Here is a 26946-nt window from a genome sequence, read left to right as displayed (position 1 = left end):
TTGAGGTAATAGGTGAAAAATGATGCATTGCTTCCATGGTGGTATAATGATGTAGGGGCAGAGGTACGCCAGATCCATTAGTGTATGCAATTGTTAGATTTTTCCTAATATCAGAGACTTTTTCCTGGAAGAAGGTGGCAAATTCATGACATTTGGTGGACGAGAGGAGCTCGGCAGGCATTGATCTTGTTGGGTTTGACAGTTTATCAATAGTGGAGAACAGAGATTGAGCATTGTTTTGGTTATCATGTATTATCTGAGAAATGTAGGATTGTCTAGAAAATTTCATTTCATTATTGTAGCTCTTAAGTGCATTTTTAAAGATTTCGAGGTGGACCAGCAGTTTGGTCTTCTGCCACATACGCTCAGCCTTCCGGCAGGCTCTCTTTACCTTTCTTATTCTTACCCCACTTCTCCAAGGAGCTTTTGGTGTTACAGATACCTTTTTGATTTTTGTGGGTGCAATGTTGTCAATAATTTGACCAAGAACACAGTTAAAGTTATCCACCATGCTATTACATGAAGCCAGGGTTTTGGTTTTTGTGAGTAGGGTTATCAGTATCAGTAATCCCTCTGAGATGACAATGCAATCAAATTTAACAGGAATTTTAGAGAAGCTCACTAAATTCCTCCAAGAAACCACGTTTAAGTTTAGGAGGGTGATACAGTGTTAGTAGTAGTGTAGGGGATACAGATTTACAAACAACAGCAACATATTCAAAGGATGAGAAATTGCCCAAAGAAATATTGTTAAAGCATAAAAATTTTCAGCATAGATAACATATTATCTATGAGAATAATCATATAAACTAAAAAATAATCATATAAATTCTGAGAATAATCATATAAACTATGAGAATAATCCTAAATCTTATGGCTCACTGACCTTCATGTGGTGAATGCCTTGCAGGAATATAGTGTAAATTTGATGTTCATAGATAAAAGATGGGATCCTGCATGATTTGGATGGAGGCAATCATGTTTGAAGTGATCCGTTCTGTTGTAGAAGGTGCTGAAGTTGTCTACATAGGGGATGTTTCTGCTACAGCAATAGCCCTTAAGCCAGATGTGCAGTTGCCTTAGTCGGCTAAACTTTACGTTGCCAAAACAGGGGGAGGGCAGTGGGCCTGAAATGATGCACTGTTTATAAGTCAAAACCATGAGGAAGACAAAATCCTCTTAAAGTTTCTCCGATTGCTGCATCTTAAGGTTGTTCATCCTGGACATTGACTGTGGGCTCCAGGGCTTGAAACCACTTTTAGAATTATTGAATGATTTCTGCCAGAGGACATGCGGCTCTTTCCTTGGTATTACTTGGCGCTGCATCAGAATGTGATCAGTTGTCTACCACTGCCCTCCCTCCTTCAGTAAAAATCAGTCAACCTTCTCTGCTCCTTCCTGGGTGTTTGGACGGACAGCTTTATCGACTCAGTGAAGAGGCAGAGGAGAGGCCAAGTTACGAGCCAGCTGGGGAGGGAGTGAAGAATCACAACACTACAAACAAGTGGAGGGAGAGAAACAGGGTGAAGGGTAACGGTAAACAAGGCAGTGTTTCCATAAAAGGTTATGGGAGAAAATAGTCTCTTCACAGAGGTGTTTATTGGTGTCTGCAGTATTCTGATAATGAGTTGATGACTTTGTAAACCGCAGTCAGAGCTGCTACTGGTTTCACTCACAAGATCAGTTTGACTTGTGGAGATATGTGATGGTGATATAAAAAAAAGTTCCTCAAGCTCTAAATGAATATCAATGTTTTTCATGTATTAAGGAAGTCTGAACTGCAAAAATGTCCCAGATCTTTGATCATGTTTTGAAGCTAAAATGAAATTCCTCAGACTACACATCTGGGGAAGTGATCATGGATCATAAGTAGTTGTCCTCGTGGGTCCATACATGTCCGTGGTTATAATATGCCACTGTGTTGAAGGAAGCTCTTTCCAACTTGTTGTTACGGAAAAATCTTTACACGCAAGGCTCGGCTTCAATCTCTATGTATCATATTTTTGACCACAAAGTTTGGTTTTGTTTTCATGACTGCTTTATGACCCTCATGAGCGATCATCAAAGTCTACCTACCTCGGTTAAAACTGGCAAAATGTGGGTGAAAAGTTTTATGACATGCAGGTTACATTTCAGTAACTATATTTCAAGGTCTAGTTAGGACCTGCTTCACAACGAAATATAGTCACTGAAATAACGTCTATATGTAACCTTAATGTCTTCAATGTCTTTGAGACATTGAAGACATCAGTTTTCAAAGAAATGTAGCCCAGTTTAGCCATCAGAAGCAGGTCAAAGTGACTCTTAGAACTGAAGTTCTACCTTGATGCATTCCTAAACTTAGCAAGCATTGTGTTTTTGGCTGCTTTATTTAACTAAGTGCATCCACAGCATTTCTGGCTACAGGGTCAATAATCCTGAACAGATCCTTAATACGTGCAGTGCTGAAAGGTTAATAGTGATCCACAATAACAAAGCTGTATTCTGTAGCACTGGTTTCTGTGCAACCTTCAGTCTGTAAGGCTATGATATCAATGTCCTCAGGTCGATTTTTGATGATCGGTTTGACTAGATTGTTTCAAGCAGTTTGGTCTGGCAGAAGAGTTGTAAAACTTTGCACATAGCTATTTTTCCCTGTTAAAGGGTTTTTTGGAAGAGTTTTTTCTTATCTGAATCAAGGGTCTGAGGATTGAGGGCGTCATATGCTGTACAAAGTGTAAAGGCTGCTGAGGAAAATTTGTGGTTTGTGGTACTGGGCTATATGAATAAAATGTACTTGACTAGCCACACTACAATATAACAAGCATCCCTCTCTCCATCTAAGAAGCATTTGTTTCTGTCAGATGTGTCCTGCCTCAAGCTCTACAAAACTATAGAAAACTCTGTGAGTCTGTTGAGGAATGATACTGCAAATGAGCTGATGAACTCTAAGCTGACACAAACAACTCTCAAAGTCTCTTTGGGTCCTCTGAGGCCATTTCTTGTTCACACGGCCTTACTCATTCAGTTCAGTAAGACCACTGCTTTAGCGCAGCAAAAGAAATGCAAAGTAGTCCAGGCAAAAGTTCAACTTTTGCCACATTGCTAGACTGGTTCCAGAGTTCTGAATCAACACCCACATCCCTGATTTATTCAGAAATTCAAATAGGTCTGGTTGGAGAAACGGTTGACCAATCAAAGCTTTATAGGCAGGATTCAGAATGTCAACATCAAAAAGTGGCTGTACAGGTTGTTGTAAGTCAACAAAACAAATAACTCTAAAATAAACTAAATAGACATTCCTTCTCATAAATATTTCTTAAATCTAATTGGAAAAACATGTTATTTGCTCCAAGCAACTCGTACCACAGCTTCCTTGTCAACTGAAATTGATGTCAGCAGGAAAAATACGTCACTCGCTACAGATTGGTTAGGGCAAAAGAAAACAAAATAACCTCCCCTCCCAACAAGAAATCAACTGACATGAACACAAATTTAGGATGAATGAAACAAGTGAACTGAAATGGTAATTCAGTCTGGTTATCAGGGCACCACAGCACTGTCAACACAGTCCATTGGGTAATCATTGGGCACATTTCAAGTATCATTGAGTAGATTCCACCATTCACCTCACAGGTGTCAAGGTTGTTGATGTGCTAACTTTCTTTTTCTCCCCAGTGGTGTCTGGCATCTCATAAGCCTACAAACCGGATTGGTCTGAACGGCCTTGTGCTGCATATGTTCTTTTCTAACTCCAGTTTTCTGCTTTACTGCAGCTCTTAGAGAGAACATGACCAATGGCCTGCATATAGATTTCCTGCAGTTTCACGTGTCTTGTCATGTTGTTGTGGTGTACTGTAGTGTAGATATACCAGACACCATTACATCATTATGTGTAGGAGCATTGATGTTCTGGTACATCTCACGCAGGCTGGGCTTGTGACTCCACAGACCACTTGTTGATCAATGCTCTGAGGAACAAAATCCTTGTTTCCATTTTTCCATTTTGGTGTCTGCACCCTGAACTGGCCTTCTGTCCACTGTGTTGTCAACATTTTCCGTCCTTGTGGCTTAAATTTTCTGCCGCTTTGCCCTTAATTTCCTGCAGTCCTGTGGAAGCCAAATGTTTCTCACATGGCAGACGTCTGTACAGTGTCTCAGAACAGCATTCGTCAATAACTTTGCCCCCTAGGAAATGTTCTATTTTCTCCTAACTCACATGTGGCAGTTAATGTTTTCAACCTGCTTTCAACACTGTCCAAAAATTCCCATTGTGTTTGGGGCTGCATGTGTTTCATTATCGATTAATCCCTAAGTGTGGTCTACAATATGTCATAAAATGATAGATAGAAATACTAAACACAGTTAGGTAACGCTTCCTTTTACTGGTTTTGTAATTTCCTAATAATTTCACAATACATTCCTGGGAAGACATGTAGCATGGTACTAATTATTGTAAAGGAAATAGGAATTTCATTGAAATAACTGCTCCATTTAAACCCAAGCACATATGAATTGATTATTTAAGACTTTTTTTCTTTTTATATGTTGATTTTTACATTTTTGCATGAAGACGTGCTGTGCACTAACTAAAAGACAACCTAGTTTATGCTGGCAATTAACTGGAATGAATGAACACTGTGTGTATTTTACCTATTATTAGTACCAATTTACAAAATGATTTCCAGGAACTTCTGTGGAAATTATGGGTAAAATACCCAAGTGTTAGCCAATTTGCTAAGGTCCAAGGTGTTGCTCATTTTGTCCGACAAAGAAAAGCAGCAAATCCTCACAAATGAGAAGCTACAACTAGAGAATGGCTGGAATTTTGGTTTGATAAATGATTTAAATGATTAATCGATTATCAAAATAGATGCTGATTATGTTTCTGTCGATAACTAATTACTCGACTAACTGTTTCTCCTCTAGTTGTGCCATGTTTTTTTGTAGGGCATATTTAACACATAAGTGTAAAGTGGCTTCAAGCTCAAATTCAGTTTGTTCATTGCTGTTCTTAATTATTCCAGTTTCAACATGTGGAAAATATGTGCTGGACTTCCATTGTTCTTTTTGTATGAAACTACTGCAAAAGTTTGAAACTAGTTAACTTGTGCCTCAGCAAGATGTTGTTTTATCGTATGACATCTCTGGGAGCAATAAGCACCCCGACAAAAATCCAAATCTTCAAAGACTTTTCGGTTCAGGTCAGGTCAGTAGTGCAGAAAAAAGGGGGAAAACGGCCTCCCTCGGTTAACCACCAATACATCAGACTTCCATGACTGCACGATGGAGGCGAAAATAGCTTTTAACGGGATGAGATCATGAACGCAGCAGTGGAACAAATCATCTCATCATCCCACCAAGTGTGAGATATCAGAGGGGCTGCAGATGCTGCTGTCCAGAACATTAGATCAACAAAAACAGAAAAAGTCTTTTCATGCACAAAAAGACAGAGAGATGAGGATTGGAGGGGGGTGTGCTTGGAAAAGAAAAAAGGCATCTGAAATTCCAGAAGCTGTCTGCAAATACCAGCGGCCTGGAGGAGAGAGGCGAAGTGTTTCTGTGCATTTGTGCCCTCCTTAAAATTCCCAGGAGGGCCAGAGGCAGAGATAACGCAGTATAAACAAGAGAGAGAATGGGCAGAGAAGGCAGAGAGGAAAAGGCTGGTGAGAGAAGGTGAATCATTAAAGAATGCAAGGAGAAAAGGTGTAAAAATTCATAAACTGCTGGAAAGAGGGAAAATCATTCACACACACTCTATCAAGCTTTCTGACACATGTACATGCACGTACATACCGAGAGACGCAGTCATGATGTGACACTCTCTGAAGTATCCCGTTATTTGCCGGTTTCCTGTCTACACCAAACTTCACCTTCCTGCTCCAAAGTCTCTGTCTCTTTCTGGTATGTTCTTCCTCCCAGTGTGAATGAAACCAGAATATCCTCCTCTCTCTTTCACTTCAGTCTGCTGAAAAGCAATCTGAGCCCGACTCGCCGAAGCTTTTTTTTTTTCTTCTTCAGGGGCTGGATCGTTTTGCCGCCATGCCCAATTCCTTTCGTCCCCCAGATGGAAAAATAAGCTCCCCGTTTGTTCCTGGCTTCTTGTGACACCGCTCGACTTCTGGGTTTGTATGGAGGGAGGGACAAGAGGTAGAGAATTTCCCCCCCTTCCCCTCCATGCGTGTCTACATACCCTCCCTCTCACCCTCCCTCCTCTTCCTCTCACTGACCACTGAGCATTGTTCCTGCTGGGCCACTGCAAGCACTTTCCCCCAATCAGAATGGATTCCAGTGGGGTCAGAGGTCATATGCGGCCTTTTATGGACCAAAGAGAGGAGGTGGTGGTGGTGAGGTGGTGGTTGGTGGTTGGGGGGGTTGATCTGGGGGTTTCTATGGCCTCTCTGTCAGGGCATGTGTGTCTACTCCCACCATCTGCTCGCCACAAACACACAGACAAAGGCATGCAGACACACACTGACCGTGTCTCCTGCCATGTGTCTAATCTTAGCACATCATAAATTACAACATAAAGCTCTTGAATGAATTGTGTTGAGTTTACTTTTGTTTCAGTGGAAGCATGTGCTACGTGCCTTATTTTAACCTCCGTGTCACAGGAAATGAGCTGGAATGGACATCAGCTCTGTCGTTCTGTGACACTCATTTATCAGTTTAAAGACCCAAGTCTTTGTTTATGAAACTACAGGCCACTTCTCAAATATTACAGATGTAAACAAAAACTTTTAACAGCATCAGAAAAAGTTAATAACTTACAGTAAGTTGATGGCTATTATTAGTCTCTAAAATGTTAAAAAATTATTAGTTCAACATTTTGGGAAATATGTTTATTCACTTTCATGTCAAGAGTTCGATGAGTAGAACTATACCACTATCTGTCTGTTGAATGTGAAGCTGGAGCTAGGAGCTGGTTAGCATAGCTTAGCATAAAGACTGGAAACAGTGGGAAACAGCTAGCCTGGCGCTAAATTTACATATAAAATAGTTTGTCTTAACAATGGAAAGTCCTCATAAGAATTGAAAACTCAAGCCAGTTTTCCAACAATAATGAAAAATAACCTTTACTGATAACAAACCTTTAAAGGAGCTGCTGTCAGTCAATTTTAAAATGACAGCAGTTTACACTCTAATCATGTACTTTTGTTTACATTTGGATCAAAGCTTTTAAGCATTGTGCACATTGGCTCAGTCGATTTGTGGTGTTCATTTATGAGTTTATTTATTTTATGAGTTTGCCAAATCCTTAAATTTTTTACCATATAATACATACCTGATCTCCTTATTCTACCCCCAGATCCTTAAGATCTGCTGACCCATCACTGATCTTCATCTTAATGTATTTATTATCTCTCAGCACGTTGGTCCACATTTGTTGTTTTTAAATGTACTCTATTAATAAATGTACTTATGACATATTGATATATATTGATTAATTTGTGTGTTTATGTGATCATGATTGAAAATACAGGCTAGTTTTCTTGAATTACTGATGTAAACAAACCTCAGGATCAGAAAACACTAATAACTACAAATGAGTCTAGTGTGTATTAAAAACCCATCAATCAATTTTACGGCAATAACAGCTTTCACTTATTTTGTTTACATTTGGATCACTAATTGTACCTTTAAGTGTTGACCGCAGAATTGTTGGTAATAAGACTATGAAACATCTCTCTGCACAAAATCTGTTCAGGATCAACAACGGCACTTGAAACTTCATCATTTCATTCATCATTGACAACAACCGCCTGCTGCCCTCCCTGTCCACTCCGCCTTACTTTCTCCTGACCTTTGACCCCTGAGGTTCAGACAGTCAAGTGTTTGTCTGAACGGACCATCTGCCTCTGCTAAACCTCAGCTCATAACAACATCTACATTCCTTTGGCTGAAACCTGCTTCCGCTGGATGAGGGCTTCTGTATATATCACTGTTTATTTTGATTTGGCAACAAGTACACAAAGGAAAAGTTATTACATAACATTTTAGAGCTGCCCTTTGCTGTCACGAGGAAATGAAAGTACACAAGGACAGAGACAGCAGCAGAGTTCATCTTTGGGTTATTGCATGGAAAAAATACTGTGATGACTTTGCAAAGGCTAAAGTATGCAAACGATGTGAAGAATGTGACCAATCTATTGCCATTAAGTGAAAACTTTGTATAATATTATGTATAATTTTGTTGATTTATGTGTTTCTGCCTTTAGTTGAAGGATTTCACTGATTTTCACTGATTTCTTTGACCTTTTTAGGATGATGAAATCATTTTAAAACCAAATAGATTAAGTCAAAACTACAATGACTTCAAGCTAAAAACAGGGCAGTGTCTCAAATGTCATGTTCGTCACCCAACAGCCCCAAAACATGATATATCTGTGTTTATTTAAGTGATGCCTGTAAGCACTGATTTGGTGATTTTGCGGGTCAAAAGCCAGATCTAACTGGGAGACATTTGGTTGAAAAGTGTAGTTAGGACCTGCTTTACATTGAAATATGGGTTTTGAAATGCTTTTGAAACCATGCATGTATGTAAAGTCTTGCTATCTGGTGAACATAGTGGAGCATTTAACAGCTAAACAGCCAGATATGTTTGTCACGACTTGGTGGAGACCAAAACAGAGCTAAAAGGAGAGTGAATATTGGACTTACGTTCATCAATGAATGCAAATGCTGCTCCTTAACTGCTGGATGTGTAAAATTCCAACTCTACAAGCTGATAAAGAGTCAATGTTGTGTTTACTATTTGTTCTGCTGCAGTGGACAAAAATTAATTAATGCTGCTTTAATTCACCATTTATGGGCAGAGACCAGAAAGTCTTATGAAGACTTACGTTGTGTATTACAGAAAATGTTGGAAATGACCATATTGTTTAGTGATTTGACTATGTAATAAAGACATTTTTATTTATGTGTTGTATTGTATTAAGGATAGTGTTTTAACCACGTTTTTATTGGAAATTATGAAAAATACGCTTATTCGCTTTCCTGTCGAGCGTCAGATGAGAATACTGATACCACTCTGGTGTCTGTATGTTAATTATGGAGCTTGAGCCAGGATGTGGTTAGCTTAGCTTGGCTTGAAGACTTGAAGTAGGAGGAAATAGCTATGCTGGCTCTCTCCAATACAAAAAAGCCTCCTAACACCTCTAAACTTACTAACTTCTAATTAACACGTTGTAGCATAGCAATCCGCCAGGCTACTTCCAGTCTTTATGCTTAGCTAGGCTATGTTAACTGCTATCTACCTCCTGACTCAAGCTCTGTACTTTACACACAGATATGACATGTCATATCGGTCTTCTCATATAACTCCCTGCAAGAAAGCAAATAAGTGTATTTCCCAAAATGTCAAGCAATTCCATTAAAGTTGTATCTTTCGTAGTGTAGTTTTGAAGTCAGTAAACTAGCAGAGAAATCTAAATGCATGTCATTTTTCTATGAAAGTTACCCAATTTTAATCTAGACTTATGAGTTTTTAACCTAGATGTCTAGACGTCTTTGACCTCAAATCACCAAATACCTCACTGGAATTCTTTACTTCTTTAAGTATCTGTTGACTCTAATACTATAACTTCACACAAAAACCAGCACACACAACATGCCAGGATCCCAGAATGCCCAGTGTGATTAGCCTGGTGATAACACAGTGGGAACTCTGACTGAGTGCATCGCTGTTGTTTTGGAGCTGTCTGCTGCTGTCCACAGTAATCACTCCAGTCATTACAGTAACCGCGGGTCAAAAAGTGATTACAGTAATGACTCTAAACATGAAATAAAAAATCATTTAAATGGGGAATCTGCCTGTTCTGTTCCGACGTGGCAAATTGCTTCCCAGACTATCGTCTGCCTTTAACGTGGGAAACAGGAAACTCTTGTCTGCCCCTCAAAATGGGAGTGAGCTACAGATATTCTGCATCCTTTGTTAATTCTTCTGTCCATTCAGCAGAGAAACAGAAGCAGGTGTTTTTCTGTAAACAAGTAAAAATTATTCTTTCATCAGCTCCTTCTCCATCCTGCCGCCGCTCTGTTCAGACAAACGTGTTTACAATAAACAGGCAGACCTGCCCTTTCAAAGAATAAACTGATCTGTCTGCAATACAGAGCAAAATGCCATCAGAAATATTACTGTAGTTTTGTTATCAATATACTAAGGTCAAAATATTGTCCGATTATTTGCAGTAGAAGAAAAACTATGCATGATGGGTGCAACTCACAAATGTGAACTGATAATAAACAGATTTGATATTGACATTTTTGCTGTTAAATTTTAAGTTAATTTGATTAAAAACAAGCTTGGCTTGATAAACATCTTAAACATTTATTTAAAAAAAAACATGAAATAAAGGACTTGAGCTGCAGAGGTATAGACTCCCCAGAGCCAGGTGATTCAAACATATGTTATCTTAGTATGTGCAGTAAAATCACTTAATTTGTACTCTATCGATTCATTTACACCCTCTGCACTGTTGCGGTGCAATACTGTTCCGGTCTTAAGGTTTTCTTATTAAACTTGTTCGCATTTATTGTTGTTTTATATTGTTTTTACTTATCACGTACTGTTTTTATTGCTATTTTGTGTTAGTTTTATAAATTATAGTTTTTATTCTGTTTCATGTTGGCTTTTGATGTGTCTGTTTTTTCCCTGCAGCAAGCCAAATTTCTCATGCAAGACAATAAAGACTAAACTGAACTGAAACATCTTTAGTAGGCCATACATATTTTTCCTCTTACCTGTAGTGCTATTTATCCATCTAGATTGTTGAGTGGTGTGAGTTGCCGAGTTTTGGAGATATCGGCCGTAGAGATCTGCATTTTGTGAATATAATAGAACTATATGGCACTGAGCACCAAAAAAATACATTTGAAATACTCAACAACAATGTCTCTTTCCAGAAATCATGACCTGGTTACTCAAGATAATCCGCAGACCTTGTTGTGAGCAGTTTCATGTAGGAACTATTTTCTTTCTACCAAACTACACCCGCCAACCGTATCACCGCGCAGAAGGAAAGGTACAACGATAACAAATAGCAACAACAATATTCTAACTAATAGTTTGATACTGCTAGCTCACCTAGCACCACTGAGCTAGCTAATGTTACAGATCAGCCGAGGAGGACGCCATTGATGTTCCTGCGCTGTCAGGAGTACGTGCCTCTCTTCTGTGAGTAGATGCACGGTGATATGGTTGGTGGGTGTAGTTCGGTAGAAAGAAAATAGTTCCTACATGAAACTGCTCACAACAAGGTCTGTGGATTATCGTGACTAACTGGGTCATGATTTCTGGAAAGAGACATTGCTGTTTAATTTTTTAAATGTAAATGTATAGAAACCGAGTGCCATCTAGTTCTGTTATATACGAGAGAAGGCAGACATCTCTACGGCCGATATCTCCAAAACTCAGCAACTCACACCAAAACAATCTAGATGGATAAATAGCACTACAGGTGAGAGGAAAAATATGTATTTTTGATTTTAGGGTGAACTGCCCCTTTGAGGTTCGGAATATAGGTCGCAGTCATGGGTAAAAGAAATCAATATGAATGTCAATGACAAAGGGACACTAACTGTGGTCTCTGGCATCACACACTTTTTATCCCGACCATCTACTTTGACTTTTTCAGCACTATAACAACTTCATCATTCGCACAACCACCAGAGGTCGCATATCAGGTCAATGTAAACACACAGTGGGCAGTTTTAAGCATTTGAAAGTCAACCAATGTTCTGTTTTTCTCTTGTGAGGACAGATTGCATGTCTGCCATGATAATACGAATCCAGTGTGTGATAGTACAGCACATCAAGTTGCATCTAGTTAACCGACAATCAGCTAAATCTATAAATAATGTTTTTGTAGGATAAATTAGCTTACTCCCCTCTCATTACTCAATGCCTCAATATGACCATTGAAACTCTTTGAGTATCCAATAAGTGGCCACACTGACAAATACTTTTTTATAAAACATACCTTCAACAAATACTGTGTACACCAAGATAGTTTGTCTTCTGCTCTGAACTCTGCAGAAAGTCACATATTTAGACATACTTCAGCAACATGATGACTGTTTGCAATACTGTGCACACAGATGGAAGATTGCTTTTTATGTTATTTAAAGCATTTAATGCTGCATAAGTTGTTTAATACATTTTTATAGATATTTTGGTCCTTTTTTTGTTGTGAAAACTTGTCAACATCGGAATCCATTGTAACAGACATTAATTCAAACTGAACACAGCTGCTGTTCACCCTAAAGCAACAAGTGTTTGATAGTGTTTGCTGAGTATCAGTTTGAGTACATTCATCAGCTCCGGTATACTTTCTTTTTTTTATCAGTAAATGTCCACCTCTCATAAATATGATTCACATTGTCACATCATATGTTGTCTTTGTTTCCTCAGTGGGAAAAGCACAAATAGTTTGTAACGACGACAGGAACATGACAACCACTTAGATCAGATACGAGACACAACCACTGAAAGACGTTCTGACACTACAGTAAATTCCTTCTGCAGCTGTGTGGTACATATCTCTTCAGGCAGGATGTCCCAGCAACAAAAGACCCTCCCCTCTCCTCCTGTCCCCTCCCAGAACAGGACGTGAGTGGACATCCTGCCAGCAGTGGTCTCTTCCTCTGTTACCCTCAACTATTATTAGCAGACAGCCAGTGTCAGCTGTCCTGCATGGGCCTGAAAGGATATCCCAATCCATTTTATCAACTCCTCCAACCGCTTTTTACCTCAAGCCTAAAAATAATAAACACAAAAGTCCAGAAACAAGCCATCTGTCTGCCTCTAGCCGGACACAACTTACCAAAAACAGAGCCATGCCCACATATCCAGCCAATAGCAGTACAGTACAGGCCAGGTGTGTGTATGTGCATGTGTTTTTGGCATATTACGCCAGGAGGACATTCCAGCTGGCTCTTGAACCCTGTCCGGCAGCATTCAGAAGTGTTTGGGTTCAAAGTTTAGTGTTCTTTCCAGTCACACACACACACATACATGTATATGGTAACACACACTCTTGGGAAAGTGTACCTTGTGTCCAGCTTTGTTGGTCCCACTGCCTGGCAGTCCTGAGCTGGGAAAACTCTGAGCAATGTTTCACTGGGAAGAGAAGGCAGACGCTGATAAGATTCCAAAATGCAGACACATCCACATCCAGTAATGTCCATTTTGACATTATCTCTTACCATAAGGCGTTGGAGGAGACACTGGGAAGGCCGGAGTAGGAGGGATGATGTCAGAGCTATCTGTGTGTCCCCGATAGTCCACACTGTTGGTTTTGTAGAGATGCCCATGCTTTGAAAAATAAGAACAGGATAAAAGAAGTAAGAAAACATATAAGGGAAAAGTTTTATGGGGTAACAAGCCCAAACACACGCACACACACGCACACACACACACACACACACACACACACACACACACACACACACAGACACACACACACACACACACATACACACACACACCAGCAGACATCAGTCTTGTGATCTGTGTGTGGCTACAGCCTGTGTTTTGGTGTAAACAGTTGGGCCATTCATGCCACCCAGCCATAAGAATGAGTGCAAAAGCAGAAACCTCAACTCTCTAAAACTCTTAAAAAAAAAAAAAAGAAAGAGAGAGAGAGAGAGAGAGGGAGGGAGGGAGGGAGGTAGAAAAGATGCAGACGGAGTTACATAATCATAATAGCTCAACAGAGATCCTTCAACTAATTTTAAAGTGATAACTCTGTGTTATCTTTTTCTTTAATGTAATTTTGTGACACATAAATTGAATCTTAAAGTTTTGGCAGTTGTGTCATTTAACCCAAAATAATGTGGTATAATCTGATCACAGTCTCTGACTGTGTCTGTCTGCTGTTTGCTGCTGAGCAGGTAGTGTACAGCGGGTTTTTAGAGCTTTGTCACTGAAAACAAAAACAGCGTTATGAGAGCGCTGAGGGTGAACCAAAACAGTAAAGTTGTGGGCGGGACAGCTAAACAACAAGCTGGAACTCACTATAAAGCTCTGTAAAGCCGAAGGGAGTTGCAGATTCAGATGATAATTCTCTGTTTGTTTTCACATTGTCATTTGATACATTATAAAAAATATTGATTACAGACACGTTAAATTAAACAGATTTGTGTAATTATGGCCTAGTATGGGTGAAGTTCATCAACCAGCAGTCAAAGTGGTCGTCAGGTGAGGTGAATGGGGAAACTGTGGTTACCTGAGATGGTGAGATGGAGGGACTGTAGACTGGGGAGCCTCTACAGGTCTGAGCACCACCCCCTCTCCATCCCGGACTATGGAGACCAGCGTAGTCTGTCACATCACTGACCTGCATCTGCTGCCTCCAGCCTGATCGGGAGCAGAGAGATAAGGAGAGGGGTGAGGGTGGGGAGGGCAGGAGAGTCAGACAGTCAGACAGATTATGATCTGAAATATAATCAACCAAAGAATCAAACTCATGTGGCAACAGTCATGTGTTCCTCGATGAAATTAAATATCCATAAACAGTTATGTCTATTCTTTTAAAAAAAAAACATAACATTGAAAGGTACTGACACTTTGTTATGACCAGATGGCAACTTGGCAATAAAAGGTGATGATAATGGTTCATGTTTAGCGTGTTTGTCTTTGACAAAAGGGTCTATCAGTATGTTTATCAGCAGTGTGTAGCTCCTATCATCAGGGCAGAGCATGTGTGACTAAACTAGACTTCTCTGTGACCAGATGGTGGAACATCATGGCAGCTTGTCGGAAAAACATCTGTTGGAGCAATCAGTCGTTCTCTTTTCAGACTTTTTTTTTTTTAGCTTGACAACCACACATTTCAGTTTTATCTAATTGGTTTTGAAAAAGATCCATAAAATCAGCAAATTGATTGGAAAGTGTTAAAGCTCTATCGGCTTATTTTAGCTTAATACATCAGTGTCCGACTATATGTCGGCCAATAAATAACAATAAGTTACCACTTTTGTCCACTAGAGAGCACTGACAAGTTTATTTTTTTACTGTAAAATGTCCCGCTCACTACACAGCTTTTTCACAATTCATTAATAACAAAATTTAAGAAATCCTTGTCAAAAATGTTTGGTTATGTTACTGTTCGTGTTAAAAAATGAATATTGGCTGATATGTCGTTAGTAGATTTTTTTTAACACTCAAATATATCTGTATCAGCTTCAGAAATTCAGTATGGCTCAGGTTAAGTTAAAGCACTGAAATGATATAGTTACAAGTGGGCATATACATGTATTGGCCTTGAGAAACGTCATCTCTTCTTATGCTACAAACTGCGATTTCTTTTGTCATAGCTGCCACACCCATATGACAATAAGCTTTTGTCAAAGTTTTGTAAGAGTCATTTACTCAACTAGAACAAAAAATACATTTTGAAAATTGTCTTATTTTACTGTACTGCAGCCTTCGAAGACTATGGAAACACCAAAAACACACCATAACGCAGAAACCAAAGCCTGACGTGTGTGGCATGATAGAAATTCACCATATATGGGACCACACTCAATTGTGCATATCAACTATAAACAGCAATGTGGAACATTGTGAGCTCAGCTTTCATTGTGAGCATCCATCATCTCAAAATCACATGAAAGGCCAAGCTAGTCCAACTGAAACTAATCCAGTTACTCTGCTGCAGCAGAGGGCCTGCTGAGGGGGCTTCCACTGAGGTTTTTACAGCGTCGAGTATCACCTGATATGCCCACTGTATTTGTGAGGGTGCTATTCTCTTTTAAAGACTGCAACTCCAAGATTATGAGATAATGTATTATAGTGTATTATATTTTTTTGCTTAGTACTTCTATTCCAGTGTGCACTGACGTGATAGTGAGCTGCTGTAACAAAAGTGTTTCCCCTCGGGGGTCAATAAAGTATTTCTGATTCTGATTCTGAAAAGGAGGGCATGATGCAAACACACTGGAGAGCAAAGTGTTGTGTCAAACTTCAAAAGCATTCCTGATCGCTTACAAATTCCTGCCTCAAAACATTGCCTTGAAAAACACACATTACAGACACACACACGGCCACAGTAACTAAGCAGTGAAATATTAGTGTTACTGCTTCAAATATGCCCTTGGGAGATATCAGCACCCCTTACAAACTCACTGACCTACATACAAACAAACACATGCTCCATTTCCTGTGCTCAGATTCCATGATCAGGAGAAGAACCAAGGCCCCTCATCGACCTGACTGTGTACAGAAACGCAGGTGGACGCATGTCAACGATAACACGGCAGAGACCCTGACAAGCATGATTCAAGAGCTGTCATGGCCATTCACATCAGCTCTCGACTGTCGGGAGCTCCCATATGAGCCATCGGGCCACTCAGCCACTCTGAGGTTAGCTTTGATTGATCCTAAACAAGTCATTATTTGCCTGCACTGCCCGACGTTTCCTTTCCCCCCGTTTCACACGCCATGATTTGTCAGGAAAATGAAGAATTCAATCTTTGGGTTTGGGGAGGATATCGGGTAACTTCTATGTCAAAAATCTGAAGTGCGAGTGAGTCACTGGTGTCAAAGTTAAAGTCGAGTTACAAGTCTTTGACAAGATTTTGTCAAGCTGAGTCTAAAGTCACCGGATTCATGGTAGGAGTCAGTGAAATGTATTGTATTTACCAAGGTAGCACTTTAAGCAAACAGGCTTCACAAAGAACAAAGGACGTACAAGTTTACATAAAGACTAAAAAAGATATAATTTATATATTATTTATGGATATAAATGAGCTTCTCACACATCCATCCACTCCACCACCCAAAACATCCCTTTGCTCTCCCACCACTTCACAAGTCATATACAGTAGATCCCATATGCTCAATATGAGGTCTTCAGTCCGGATCTGAACTGAAATACAATGTAATCTGGATCCAGAGCAAAACATTTCCCAAACTAAACATTTCCCAATTTCAACAAAACTGCTCCCAGAGCATGGACGTAAGAACCACAAAACCAGCTGAAACTGAAACAAGCTACCAGCAGAATAGTTGTAAAATTAATCACACGTCAAGAGTGAGCAAGGGAATCAGCATTTTCACCATGAAAATGGTGAAGAACTCACTAATGAAGACTTAAGTCAGTGTCTGCCTGGCCATAATACCAGATGTTGAGTTGGCTTTTACGCACGGTGAGCAGTTGTTACAACTGGCACTGTAGCTGAATGAGCGAAATAGGCACAGACACACCTCAATTTTAGTGGCCCAATTCAAAATAATAAAAATAAATATGAATTACATCAGATTGTATTGTAGTCTGAGATCAGATATCTGAATGTCATAAAACAATTACATGATGCCTGAATTCCATAAGTGGGCATGTTGGGCATGTGGGAGACGTTTGCCTTGAAGGCCTAACCAAGTAGTTTTGGTGCCTAAACCTAAGCAAACTGCCACCGTTTAGGCACCAAAAGTACTTGGTTAGGTTTAGGGAAAGATCATGGTTTGGGTTAAAATAATAAGTCAACGTTGACTTTTGATTTCACACGGGACACAAACAGCAGTATCCTGTGTGAAAGTCCTGTGTTTGACCCATCTATCCACCCCAACCTGCTCTCTACACAGACTTTGTCACTCTTTATACTACGTCACCTGACATCCTAAAACCTTCTCTGGCAGAAAGACTTTCCTTGAAGGCCAACTTCTCCCATGTGCACGTGTTGGAGACAATTTTACCTTAATCTTCTCTTATCTTAAGAGGCAATTTTACGGTTATCTTAAGAGGCAATGTTAATGTGTAATAGTAAACTGTAAACTGCTAGCAGGCTGAACTACTGATAGTCTTTAACCTTTATCACAAATGAACTTTAATTGACAATCATTTATGTTTTCAGTTCATGGCAGCATCATGATCCAGAAGCCTCCGGGTAGATAGACAGATTGCAGGCTAGTATCATTTGGAAATTTTCCATTAGAAAGGTGGAAAGATTTGATATTGATGTGCTGTGAAAGTCAAGTCAATTTTATTTATATAGCCCAATATCACGAATCACAATTTGCCTGAAGGGGCTTTAAAAAGCAACAGGCATGCGTTGCATGCAACTCTGAATGATAACTAGGCCAGGAGGTTAATTTCCTGAGCTATGGAAGTTATAGTCCAGTCCACATCGCATCATCAGATATGGAACACTCAAATTTGCACAAATCTATTTACCAAATTAGAATATTTTTTGGCAATCTGGGCCCCTACACACGTAGGGCAAAACTGTAGGCTCTGTAATCATGTCAGTGGATTATGTTTTGATGGCATTACTTCATCCTGAGTTTCACTGTGGTGAGAGGTCAGATTGGTCTGTCTTCGCACATACTTTACTTATGTAACCTTTTCTTCCAGCTCTGTATATTTCCATTCAAAATAAGACAGATTGGAGGGTAAACACATCATTGTGTAGAGACCAGAAGTCCTGACTTCACACTGCTTACATTGCAGGAATATCCACTACCTGTTTAACCAAATGCTTCCACCCTTTCAGCAAACACCATGCACACTAACAAACACACCTTCTGTAACAAACGCAGATGTATTCCTCTCTCAGGTGGCGATTTCCACAATCAGGCAGCGCTTTAGTCCTTCAGTCTGGGTTATAAATGCTTCTCTGTATGTGCAGGCTGAAGTGAGCTCTACAATATAACAAGTCCAGCCTACAAGCTTCATCTGCCCGCCAGCTTGTTGGCACACGTGTATTTTCTTTAGAGTGGCATTTCAGCCAGTCTTAATTTCACAGTGGCCTGTTTTGTGTAGAGTTGTATAAAGGTACTGTGCAGTTAAAATTAAATGAGGTAAAGGGTCAGTTTACACAAAATACATACAGTTTTAGTAATAACGGTATTTAGCAATGCAGAAAATGCTGGCTTTAAGTGCTGAGGTTCTGTAATATCAGCCTTTTAAACATCTACTGCCACCCCAGTACAATGTTGGTCAATGGAATTTTGTTTGTGGCGCTCTCAGCACTGAAAAATTACACTTGAACAACACTAAGGGCCCTATTTTAATCGTGCAAGCGCAACGACAAGTGCAAGAGCAACAGTAATGAAATGTCTCCAGCACAAAGACGCAGAATACCGAGTTATACCGGACCTGTCTGATGTGTGTAGAGCAGCCTGGTGTCGTTTGCATGTAATTTAATCAAGGCAAACACAGCGGACGGCTGTGCATAATGGCTAAGCACAGCACTCCTCCAATCAGAGGCTGCAGATTTATCAATATGTGTGTCCTGCTGCCTTCAGACATCTGCAGGAATTTAATGAAGTCTACTGTTGCATACAGTATAAAGCAGCTGTGGACAACAGATACTTCAAGAATCACTCACATTAATATATAGTGATGCAGACCTACCATCTCTGCTTTAATCCCATTAAACATTAGTTTTTGATGCCGATTTAAATGCATCTACTGGGGAGTGTTTAATTAAAATAGTTTACATTTTAAGCATTATTCTGTTATTTCTGTGCATTTGGTCCAAGTATTTACATGGTAAAATCACCAAAGTGGCACCTGAGTGATGCTGCGCCACAAACAGACGTGGTTCTGAGACGTCTATTCTCAGTGCAAAGTCTTTTTCCACCAAAATACCAACAACTGCGCTGCCTCACTTGACAGAACCTCCCACCTGTTTGCGCCTCTCCTCCCACCTGTGCACTGTGCGCTCTGCACAAGGTACCAAAATGCCACACAGATGAACAAAGAGAGTTTCATGGTCAGGAAATACCAAACGGTCGGAGCACTGCTTCCACTGGTCGCTGTCCTGAAGAGTCCACAGCCATGCTAGCACCTCTGAGTCTGTACTTAGGCACAGCAGGACTTTGAGCTAAATGCTAACGTCAGCATGCTAACATGTTCACAGTATCAATGTTAAGATGCTGAGGTTCAGCAGATGTAATGTTCACCATCTCAGTTTAGCATGTTTAGCATGTTAGCATGCCTACATTTGCCAATTAGCACTAAACACAAAGCACAGCTGAGGCTGGGAATGACATTAGTTTTGCAGGGATTTGGTCAAAAACCAAAGTATTGGATTGTGTGCAGCATATCATGGCAATCCATCCAATAGTTGTTGACAAATTTCACTCAAAATCACAAATGTCAACCTCATGGCGGCCCTCGTGGTGGGGAAAAGTCAGGGGATCGCCAAAGTCATAGGATTCATCCTCTGGAAACCATGAATGTCTGAACAAAATTTCATGGCAATACTGTACATCTAATACTTGTTAAGATGTTTGGACCAACCAACCAACATTGCCATCCCTAGAGCCAGCAATGTGTCTTTCTTGTAATTTGGGTTTTTAAACTGTTTTTCATTTCCACTTTAAAAACACTGGCTAATCTTTGGTGTCAGACTATTTGAAAGTAATATTTTGATTCTATGGTGCGATGCTTCTTTTTTCATTTATTTTAATTGGTCTTACCTGACAGATGGGTATTTCCCTTGCGGCTGAGGCCGTTGGTGTGGAGGGAGGCGGAGCGGGACAGGGGGGCACAGCGGGTAGGAACAGGAACAAAGGTGGGGTCCAAATCCAAAATCAATTGGTTGAGCTGCTCTATGGACTCGTCAATGTCTATGTTTAACGACTCCAACTCCTCTTCTTGGCAAGACGAAGTGCGTGTAGTATTGACAGACTGTATGTCGTGTGTAACATCTGTGTTTTGTGTAACATAGTGTGTGCCGTCCTTGTCCACCAGCCCTCTTTGCAATGCTTGCCTGCTGCTGATTCCTCGAGGTGGTGTGTCAGGAACAACCAGAGGTGGCGGCCTCTTTTTTCTCACCCTGTTCAACCTCTCTTCCCCATCAACTTCAAGGTAGGTATCAGCGACAACATCAACCATCTGCTGCTGCCGAACCCAGGAGTGTGTGGAGTACTCAGTTTGAGTTTCAGGCAGGTTCTCAGAGGCGAGGGAGCAGATACCGCTTAAGCTCGGCATGTCTAAAGCAGGAGCTCCTTCACCATCTACTTCATCCTCATCATCTAATATGTCAGTTTCCCTCTCGCTGGACGAAGCCTCTCCATTCATAGTGTGTCCCAATCCAGACTCAACTCCAGTCATCTCCCCCTCCCCTCCACTGGCAGCAAACTCAGCCATGACCTCCAGAAGAGGCTGAGCAATCTCAAAGTCCACCCCAGAGACCAGCTTCCCTGCCTGGGTACACTTGTCCTGTGCTGCCCCTCTCCTCTGTCTGGCTCTGGTCCGCCCCTGTGAGGCAACAGACAGGCCTGAATCACTGCTGGCAGATGGAGCTCTGTCACTGCAGCTGGGGCCGCTGGTGGTCAGGGGGAACGAAGCTCCTTCCTCACTACTCCTGTTCCTCACTCTGTCATACAAACTGCCATTTCCAGGGTCCTGGATATGAGGTGGAGCTGCGAATACAAAATCACTACGGTCAGTATAAGTTTATATGTTGACAGAAGAGTGAAAACAGATGCAAATGTGACCTATTGAAGCAAGGGTATAGGTTTGATGTCAGAAGTGAGGGGGACGAAGAATAGAATAGAATATCTTTATTGTCTTTGCACAGTACAATGAGATTAGGTTTGCAGCTTCCATGCTCTCTGATGCTGACGTGATGACATCAGGGGTTCTTCAACCGCAAAAAACAAAACAAACTTAAACTATGTGAATGCTATTTCATATTTAATGATGGAATTTTTTTCAACTTTTCTGCCTTATCTTTTACTGATATTCAATGTCTTTTTAGAAGAATATTATAATTAAACATTTTCACCCGTACATCAAAATATAAATTAGCTGCAACTAACAACTGATTATTTTCTTTATAAATTTCATTATCGGTAATTTTCTTGATTAATCATTTAATCATTTGGTCTTCAAAATGTAAGAAAACAGTGAAAAATATCCATCACAGAGCCCATGGAGACATATTTAAAGTTTACTAAACTAATATTTTAAGTTTTGTTAGACCAATGGTCCAAAACCCAAAGACATTCAATTTACAATCAAGCAAACCATTTACAACTAAGGAAACCAGCTAATATTCACATTTAAGGAGCTGGAACCAGAGAAATTTTGGCCTTTTTGCTTTAAAAAAAAGACTTTATCGATTATCAAAATTGTTGTTGATTAATTTTCTTCCCATCAACTATTCATTTAATTGACTAACTGTTTCAGCTCTAATATAGATTAATAATTTCCCCCAAAACATGTGCTGCAGTTCCACCAATCAGAGGTTTACGGCAGCGTGTATGTAGCCTTAGAGGTAAAACTCAGGGCAAAAGTTTCACACGTCTTTATCCTGTCTTCCCTAATCTGGATAATGGTAGCTGCACAGAGGACACTGATCAGAGAGATTTTAGTTAGTAAATCAAAGTTAAAGTCTAAAATTTGAACTAAAAGCAGAAAGTAAAGCGTCGTATTGAAGATATTCTTGCTACATATGACTCCATACCTGCACCACTACTATATATGATTCACTACACACACACGCACACACAAACACACCACCTGTTGGACCACAGCCATCACTCCAGACACAGTCCATGTAGAAAACACAGAGCCCCTTTGTGTGGGCTGTGGCAAATGCATACGTGTGTATTCATGTATGTGTGTGTCACGCAAAAGATGTGTCTGTGACAGAGGTCTACCTGAGGTCAGATAGAGTTGATTACACACTCACATTTTGTTATACTTCAACTGTCTGTAGCAACAAGAGATCATATTTCTAAGTCTTACAGCAAGATGGAAACATACTAGAGCTGAAACAGTTAATCAATTAATCAATTAGTCGATGGACAAAAGATTAATCTGCAACTATCTTGATAATTGATTCATTGTTTAAGTCATTTTTTCAAGCAAAAATGCCAAACACTCCCTTGTTGTGCTGCTTTTTTGTCATATATGATAGTAAACTGAATATTTTTGGACAGGATTTTTTTCCTATATTTTGAGGACAAAACAATTAATCGATTAATGATTCATTAGTTGCACCCCTAAAACATACTAGACAGCAAGGTACTGTAACTAAATAAGCAAGTTCTGTTCTGATACGGGTTGTTACATTTAGATGAGGTCGTACAGTGACTGCAACAATACATACAGTGCACACCAGAGCTGTAGGAGTAGAGGCAATAAAACTCAGATACCAGACACGCATGGTAAAACCTCACAGCTGGTCTATAATGTCTCGCGCACACACAGAGTAGTACATTCACAAACTGATAAACACACTGTATAACTTTCACAATGCTCTAAGAACTTCAGAATGAACAGAACTTCATCACTTCAATAAATAAAAAAAACCACACACTGCCATGCCAAACTAGCATCAAAAAGCAGCTTACTTCACCGGCAGTCAGGAGAAAACTTTCACTGTTCCCACTGCAGACTAGAAACAGGATGGAAATGCTTGCTGAAGCCTCCCTTCGGAGTCAGAGAAAGAGGAAAAGAGAAACAGATGACTAGCTGAAGGGAAAGAGGGGCAAGGACGAGGACAGAATGAAAAGGATGTGGAGACAGAAAAAAGGAGGCTTAAAAGATTCAGACCGAGCTTAGTTGAAGTCTCTCTTCCCTCCTCTGCTGTCGTCCTCTCTGTCTCTCAGGCTGCCAAAGGACGACAAGCAAAGAACATTCTTTCTCTTAAGGTGCTAACAGCCCCCTTGCGTCCCCCCCCTCCTACTCTCTCTCTCCCCTCTCTCATGTCACTCCTGCACTCCCTCCTCGCCTGCTCCGGCCCTGCACTATGAATCCACGCCTTCACCGTCACTACGAAATTTGCTTTGCTTTGCCTCATCCCTCCCCCCTGTCCTCCCCCTGCATCCTGTCCCGGCTGACACAGGTAGGTAACGCTGTGGAGAGAGTGTGCGCTCATGCATTTTTATGTCTAAGGGGAAAGCAGTAGCAGGAAACTGAGGGGTGGATCATTCACTAGACTGCATGGAAGCACATGGGCGCACACACACGCAGGTGGAAGAGTTTGTGCAACACACATAATGCACTTTTAAGTAAAAAAACACAAAGCACAAGAACCTTGAGCTGGCCAAATATGGTGAGGGGAATGTAAACATGGGGGCGGGCTCTGGAGAGACTTGTGTGCAGAAGGGGGATGGGTTACATATTGGACAAATTGCAACCTGCAACTTGAACCTGAAAGCAACACGCACAGCTAGAAAAGGGAGACAGAAGACCAGATAAAAGGGAAGAGAAGAAAGGGAGATGGTAAAAGAAGATAGGGAGATGGAGTGATAGAGGAAGCAGACGGGAGGGGAGGGGTGTGAGTGGGCTGAGAGGGTAAAGTAGAACCACCTGTGGTTGAAAACAACATTCTTGCGACTGGCTGCGTTGCTATCTGGCTGGCACCCTCATTATGCTCATGTGCATGCGTGTGTGCTAGCGGTTAAACCTAATGGCCATGTGTGTTTGCATTCATGTGAGCGTCTGTGTGTGTGCCACTTTCTGCATTTCTCCCCAATGCTCATCTATCTAAATTACATGGCTGGTGGAGCAGATTTAGCAATGGCATAAAACAGCTGGAACTGAAACCTCAGTCGCCGGTTTAAGTGATTGTTTCAGCTGTCTGGATGTGTGTTTTTGTGTTGGTGTTTTTTTCTGTGTGTGAATGGTTATTCTAACTAAATAGAAACTCTTTGAAAAATAGCCACCTCTGAATTCACGGGCCTAGTCTAGCTGCTGTCTAGATGATTGTCGTTACACCCATTTCCAGGAACGTCAAAGAGGCCTTTGTGACCACAATAGTTGTAAGCTGTCACAGTGATGACCAGACAGTTAACCACAGCACTGACCACAGCGAAGGCTGGAGTCCAAACTGAAGGTCTGAGACTGGATCTGCGCCCACAGAGGGATATAACATCTGAAGAGCAGCCAGAGATACATTTGTTGATTTTTTTGGCCACTTGGGGGCAGAAAAACTCCACAACAAGCTAAAAAAACACACAACTTTTACATATCATCTTTTAAAGATCCCCTACAGACATGTATTAAAACATATACAGATAGTCTGCTTGGAACAATAATATGTGTCTGATATGTTTTTTCTGCAAAAAAAAAGTATAATTTCCACAATAAAATCCTAAAAAAAAGGCACCTACACCTTCTAGCTCAGTAAAAATTCCAGAGTCTATGAATATGCAAATTTTGATCATTTCTAAAGTTTTCCTGCTGGACACAAGATGTCTCCTCCTTCACTGTAAAGTCCATTCTCAGTGTATGTGCAATGGCGGCTTCAAATTTCTACATCACACTTGTATGCATTGCAAATTGGACCAGGATTGGCTTCCAAACTATTTGTGATGTCACAAATCATGATCGTAAAGGCTCCAGCCCTTAAAATCTGATTTTCAATGAGCACAGAGAAACTTTCCACTTTCAGCAGATGAATGTGAAAAGAGCCTTCCAGTGTCAAACTCATATACATCACATACATCATTCTGCACAGCGAAGCTCAAACATCCAACTGTAGCAACATATTTTTGAGTGGAGGGGGACCATAAAGTTGTTATGGCTGACATGTTGGCAAACAACTGTCTACTTCCACATCCAGCAGACACAGGGCACCATGATCATTTATATGGAGTCGTGTCTGTGTCCACCTGATGAATGTCCAATATCACTCTCTTTTAGCTCTAGTTTGGAGACTGAACCAGACAATAAATGTGCCGTCAAACCAAAACATAAGAGTTAAAAGAAGCTGAAAAGCTCCTTAAGATCACAGCTATGTAACAATGTATTGACTCATTCAGTAATTCTCTTGGTTTTTGTTGTCAATACAAAGTGCGCAGATAAAGTCATCTGGTTATCACAGTTTATTAACATTATCTATATTCATTCAAGTCTTTAAACTCCCTCCAAAAAGTCCGTCCTTCAGAGATTCTCTCAGAAAAGAACATTTGGAAATGTCCAGCTTCTTCTCATATGTTGTACTGTCAAAAAATTTTAATTGTTATGCTCTTAACTTACTTTCCTAACTTATCAATAATGTTTTTTTCTCTCCTTTTCCAGAGCTTTCAGCTTCGTTCATTGTGATGGATTGCATGTCTATAGCAAGTTTTTCAGAGTTTGCTAACTTATTTTCATATTGTGCAAAAATTAATGGAAACCAATTGCAGTCTGAGAAGGCAGGAAAAATACGTTAAAATATCTGAAACTATACGGCAAAAGCACTCCTCATTTTGTTGTTAAAGCCAGAATGAGTAGGATTTTCCTAAAAAACAATATATAGACTCATATAAAAATAATGGTGGTGTCTGTATCTGCAGAGACACTGCCCTCTACCTGGCAGTGTGTCATCGTAAGCACGCATCCGAGAGGAAGCTTCGAAAACAGCGCAGAAGAAACGCAAATATAGCGAGGCGAAACACCGAGCAGACAAAGCTTGTTGCAAAGCGAGAGTGAATCCGGGGTTGGCTTTAAGCCGCTGGCGAGCACTGGAGGAGAGGATGGGGATGAAGAGCGCCGAGGAGTTGGCCTGTTTTCTGTTGGACAGGTAGGTGCTGGCAGTTCGCTCACTTAGCTTGCTAAAGTATCGGCTTTCCCATTACAGCAAATGTAATGTTTCAAAAATAGTAGCTAGCAGTGTACGTACACACGAAGTCCTACTATCAGTCAGTGCAAATAACTTTTTGAGAAAATAACCCTTGAGGTCTGTAGTGCTGAGTCTGAGCTTAGAATCATTTTCTGTCTAACACACAAGCCACGGCGTTTAACGCGGCGGTCCCAAACCAACGTAGTAAGTTGGTCGTCTGAGACTCAGTGCTAGTGTCTGCAATGAGCTGGCATATAGCTGACGATAGCTAACATTACTGTTGGCAGTGGGTTTTTTGTTGAAGAACTGATACAGCGATGTTGTCATATGACGCACTTCTGGTGCTGTTGAGCAGAGGAGGAGGGGCCAGCTTTGAATGTTGTGTTTACAAACCGCAACCGACAAATCCTACTCCTTCTGCCTGTGAGGACGGAAACATTGGTTTGGTCTTTTCAAAGT

At 40.6% G+C, this 26946-nt stretch overlaps 1 protein-coding gene across 3 annotated transcripts in view; it reads right to left on the bottom strand.

The window, feature by feature from the left end:
- The window catches only part of si:ch211-191a24.3 (tensin-3), a 56792-nt gene that overhangs the window by 16862 nt on the left and 12984 nt on the right, over positions 1-26946 (bottom strand). For all 3 annotated transcript variants that reach the window (XM_044199524.1, XM_044199525.1, XM_044199526.1), the window contains 4 exons: positions 20405-21352; positions 14208-14338; positions 13186-13294; positions 13031-13099 (listed from right to left, as the gene is read on the bottom strand). In XM_044199524.1, coding sequence (XP_044055459.1) covers positions 13031-13099; positions 13186-13294; positions 14208-14338; positions 20405-21352 — 1257 coding nt within the window. The remainder of the gene's footprint in view (positions 1-13030; positions 13100-13185; positions 13295-14207; positions 14339-20404; positions 21353-26946) is intronic.

This window comes from Siniperca chuatsi, linkage group LG6 (genome assembly GCF_020085105.1).
Source record: "Siniperca chuatsi isolate FFG_IHB_CAS linkage group LG6, ASM2008510v1, whole genome shotgun sequence".
NCBI classification, from domain to species: Eukaryota; Metazoa; Chordata; class Actinopteri; order Centrarchiformes; family Sinipercidae; genus Siniperca; species Siniperca chuatsi.
Note: the sequence above shows the minus strand (reverse complement) of the source record. Positions and strands in the feature narration are given on the sequence as shown.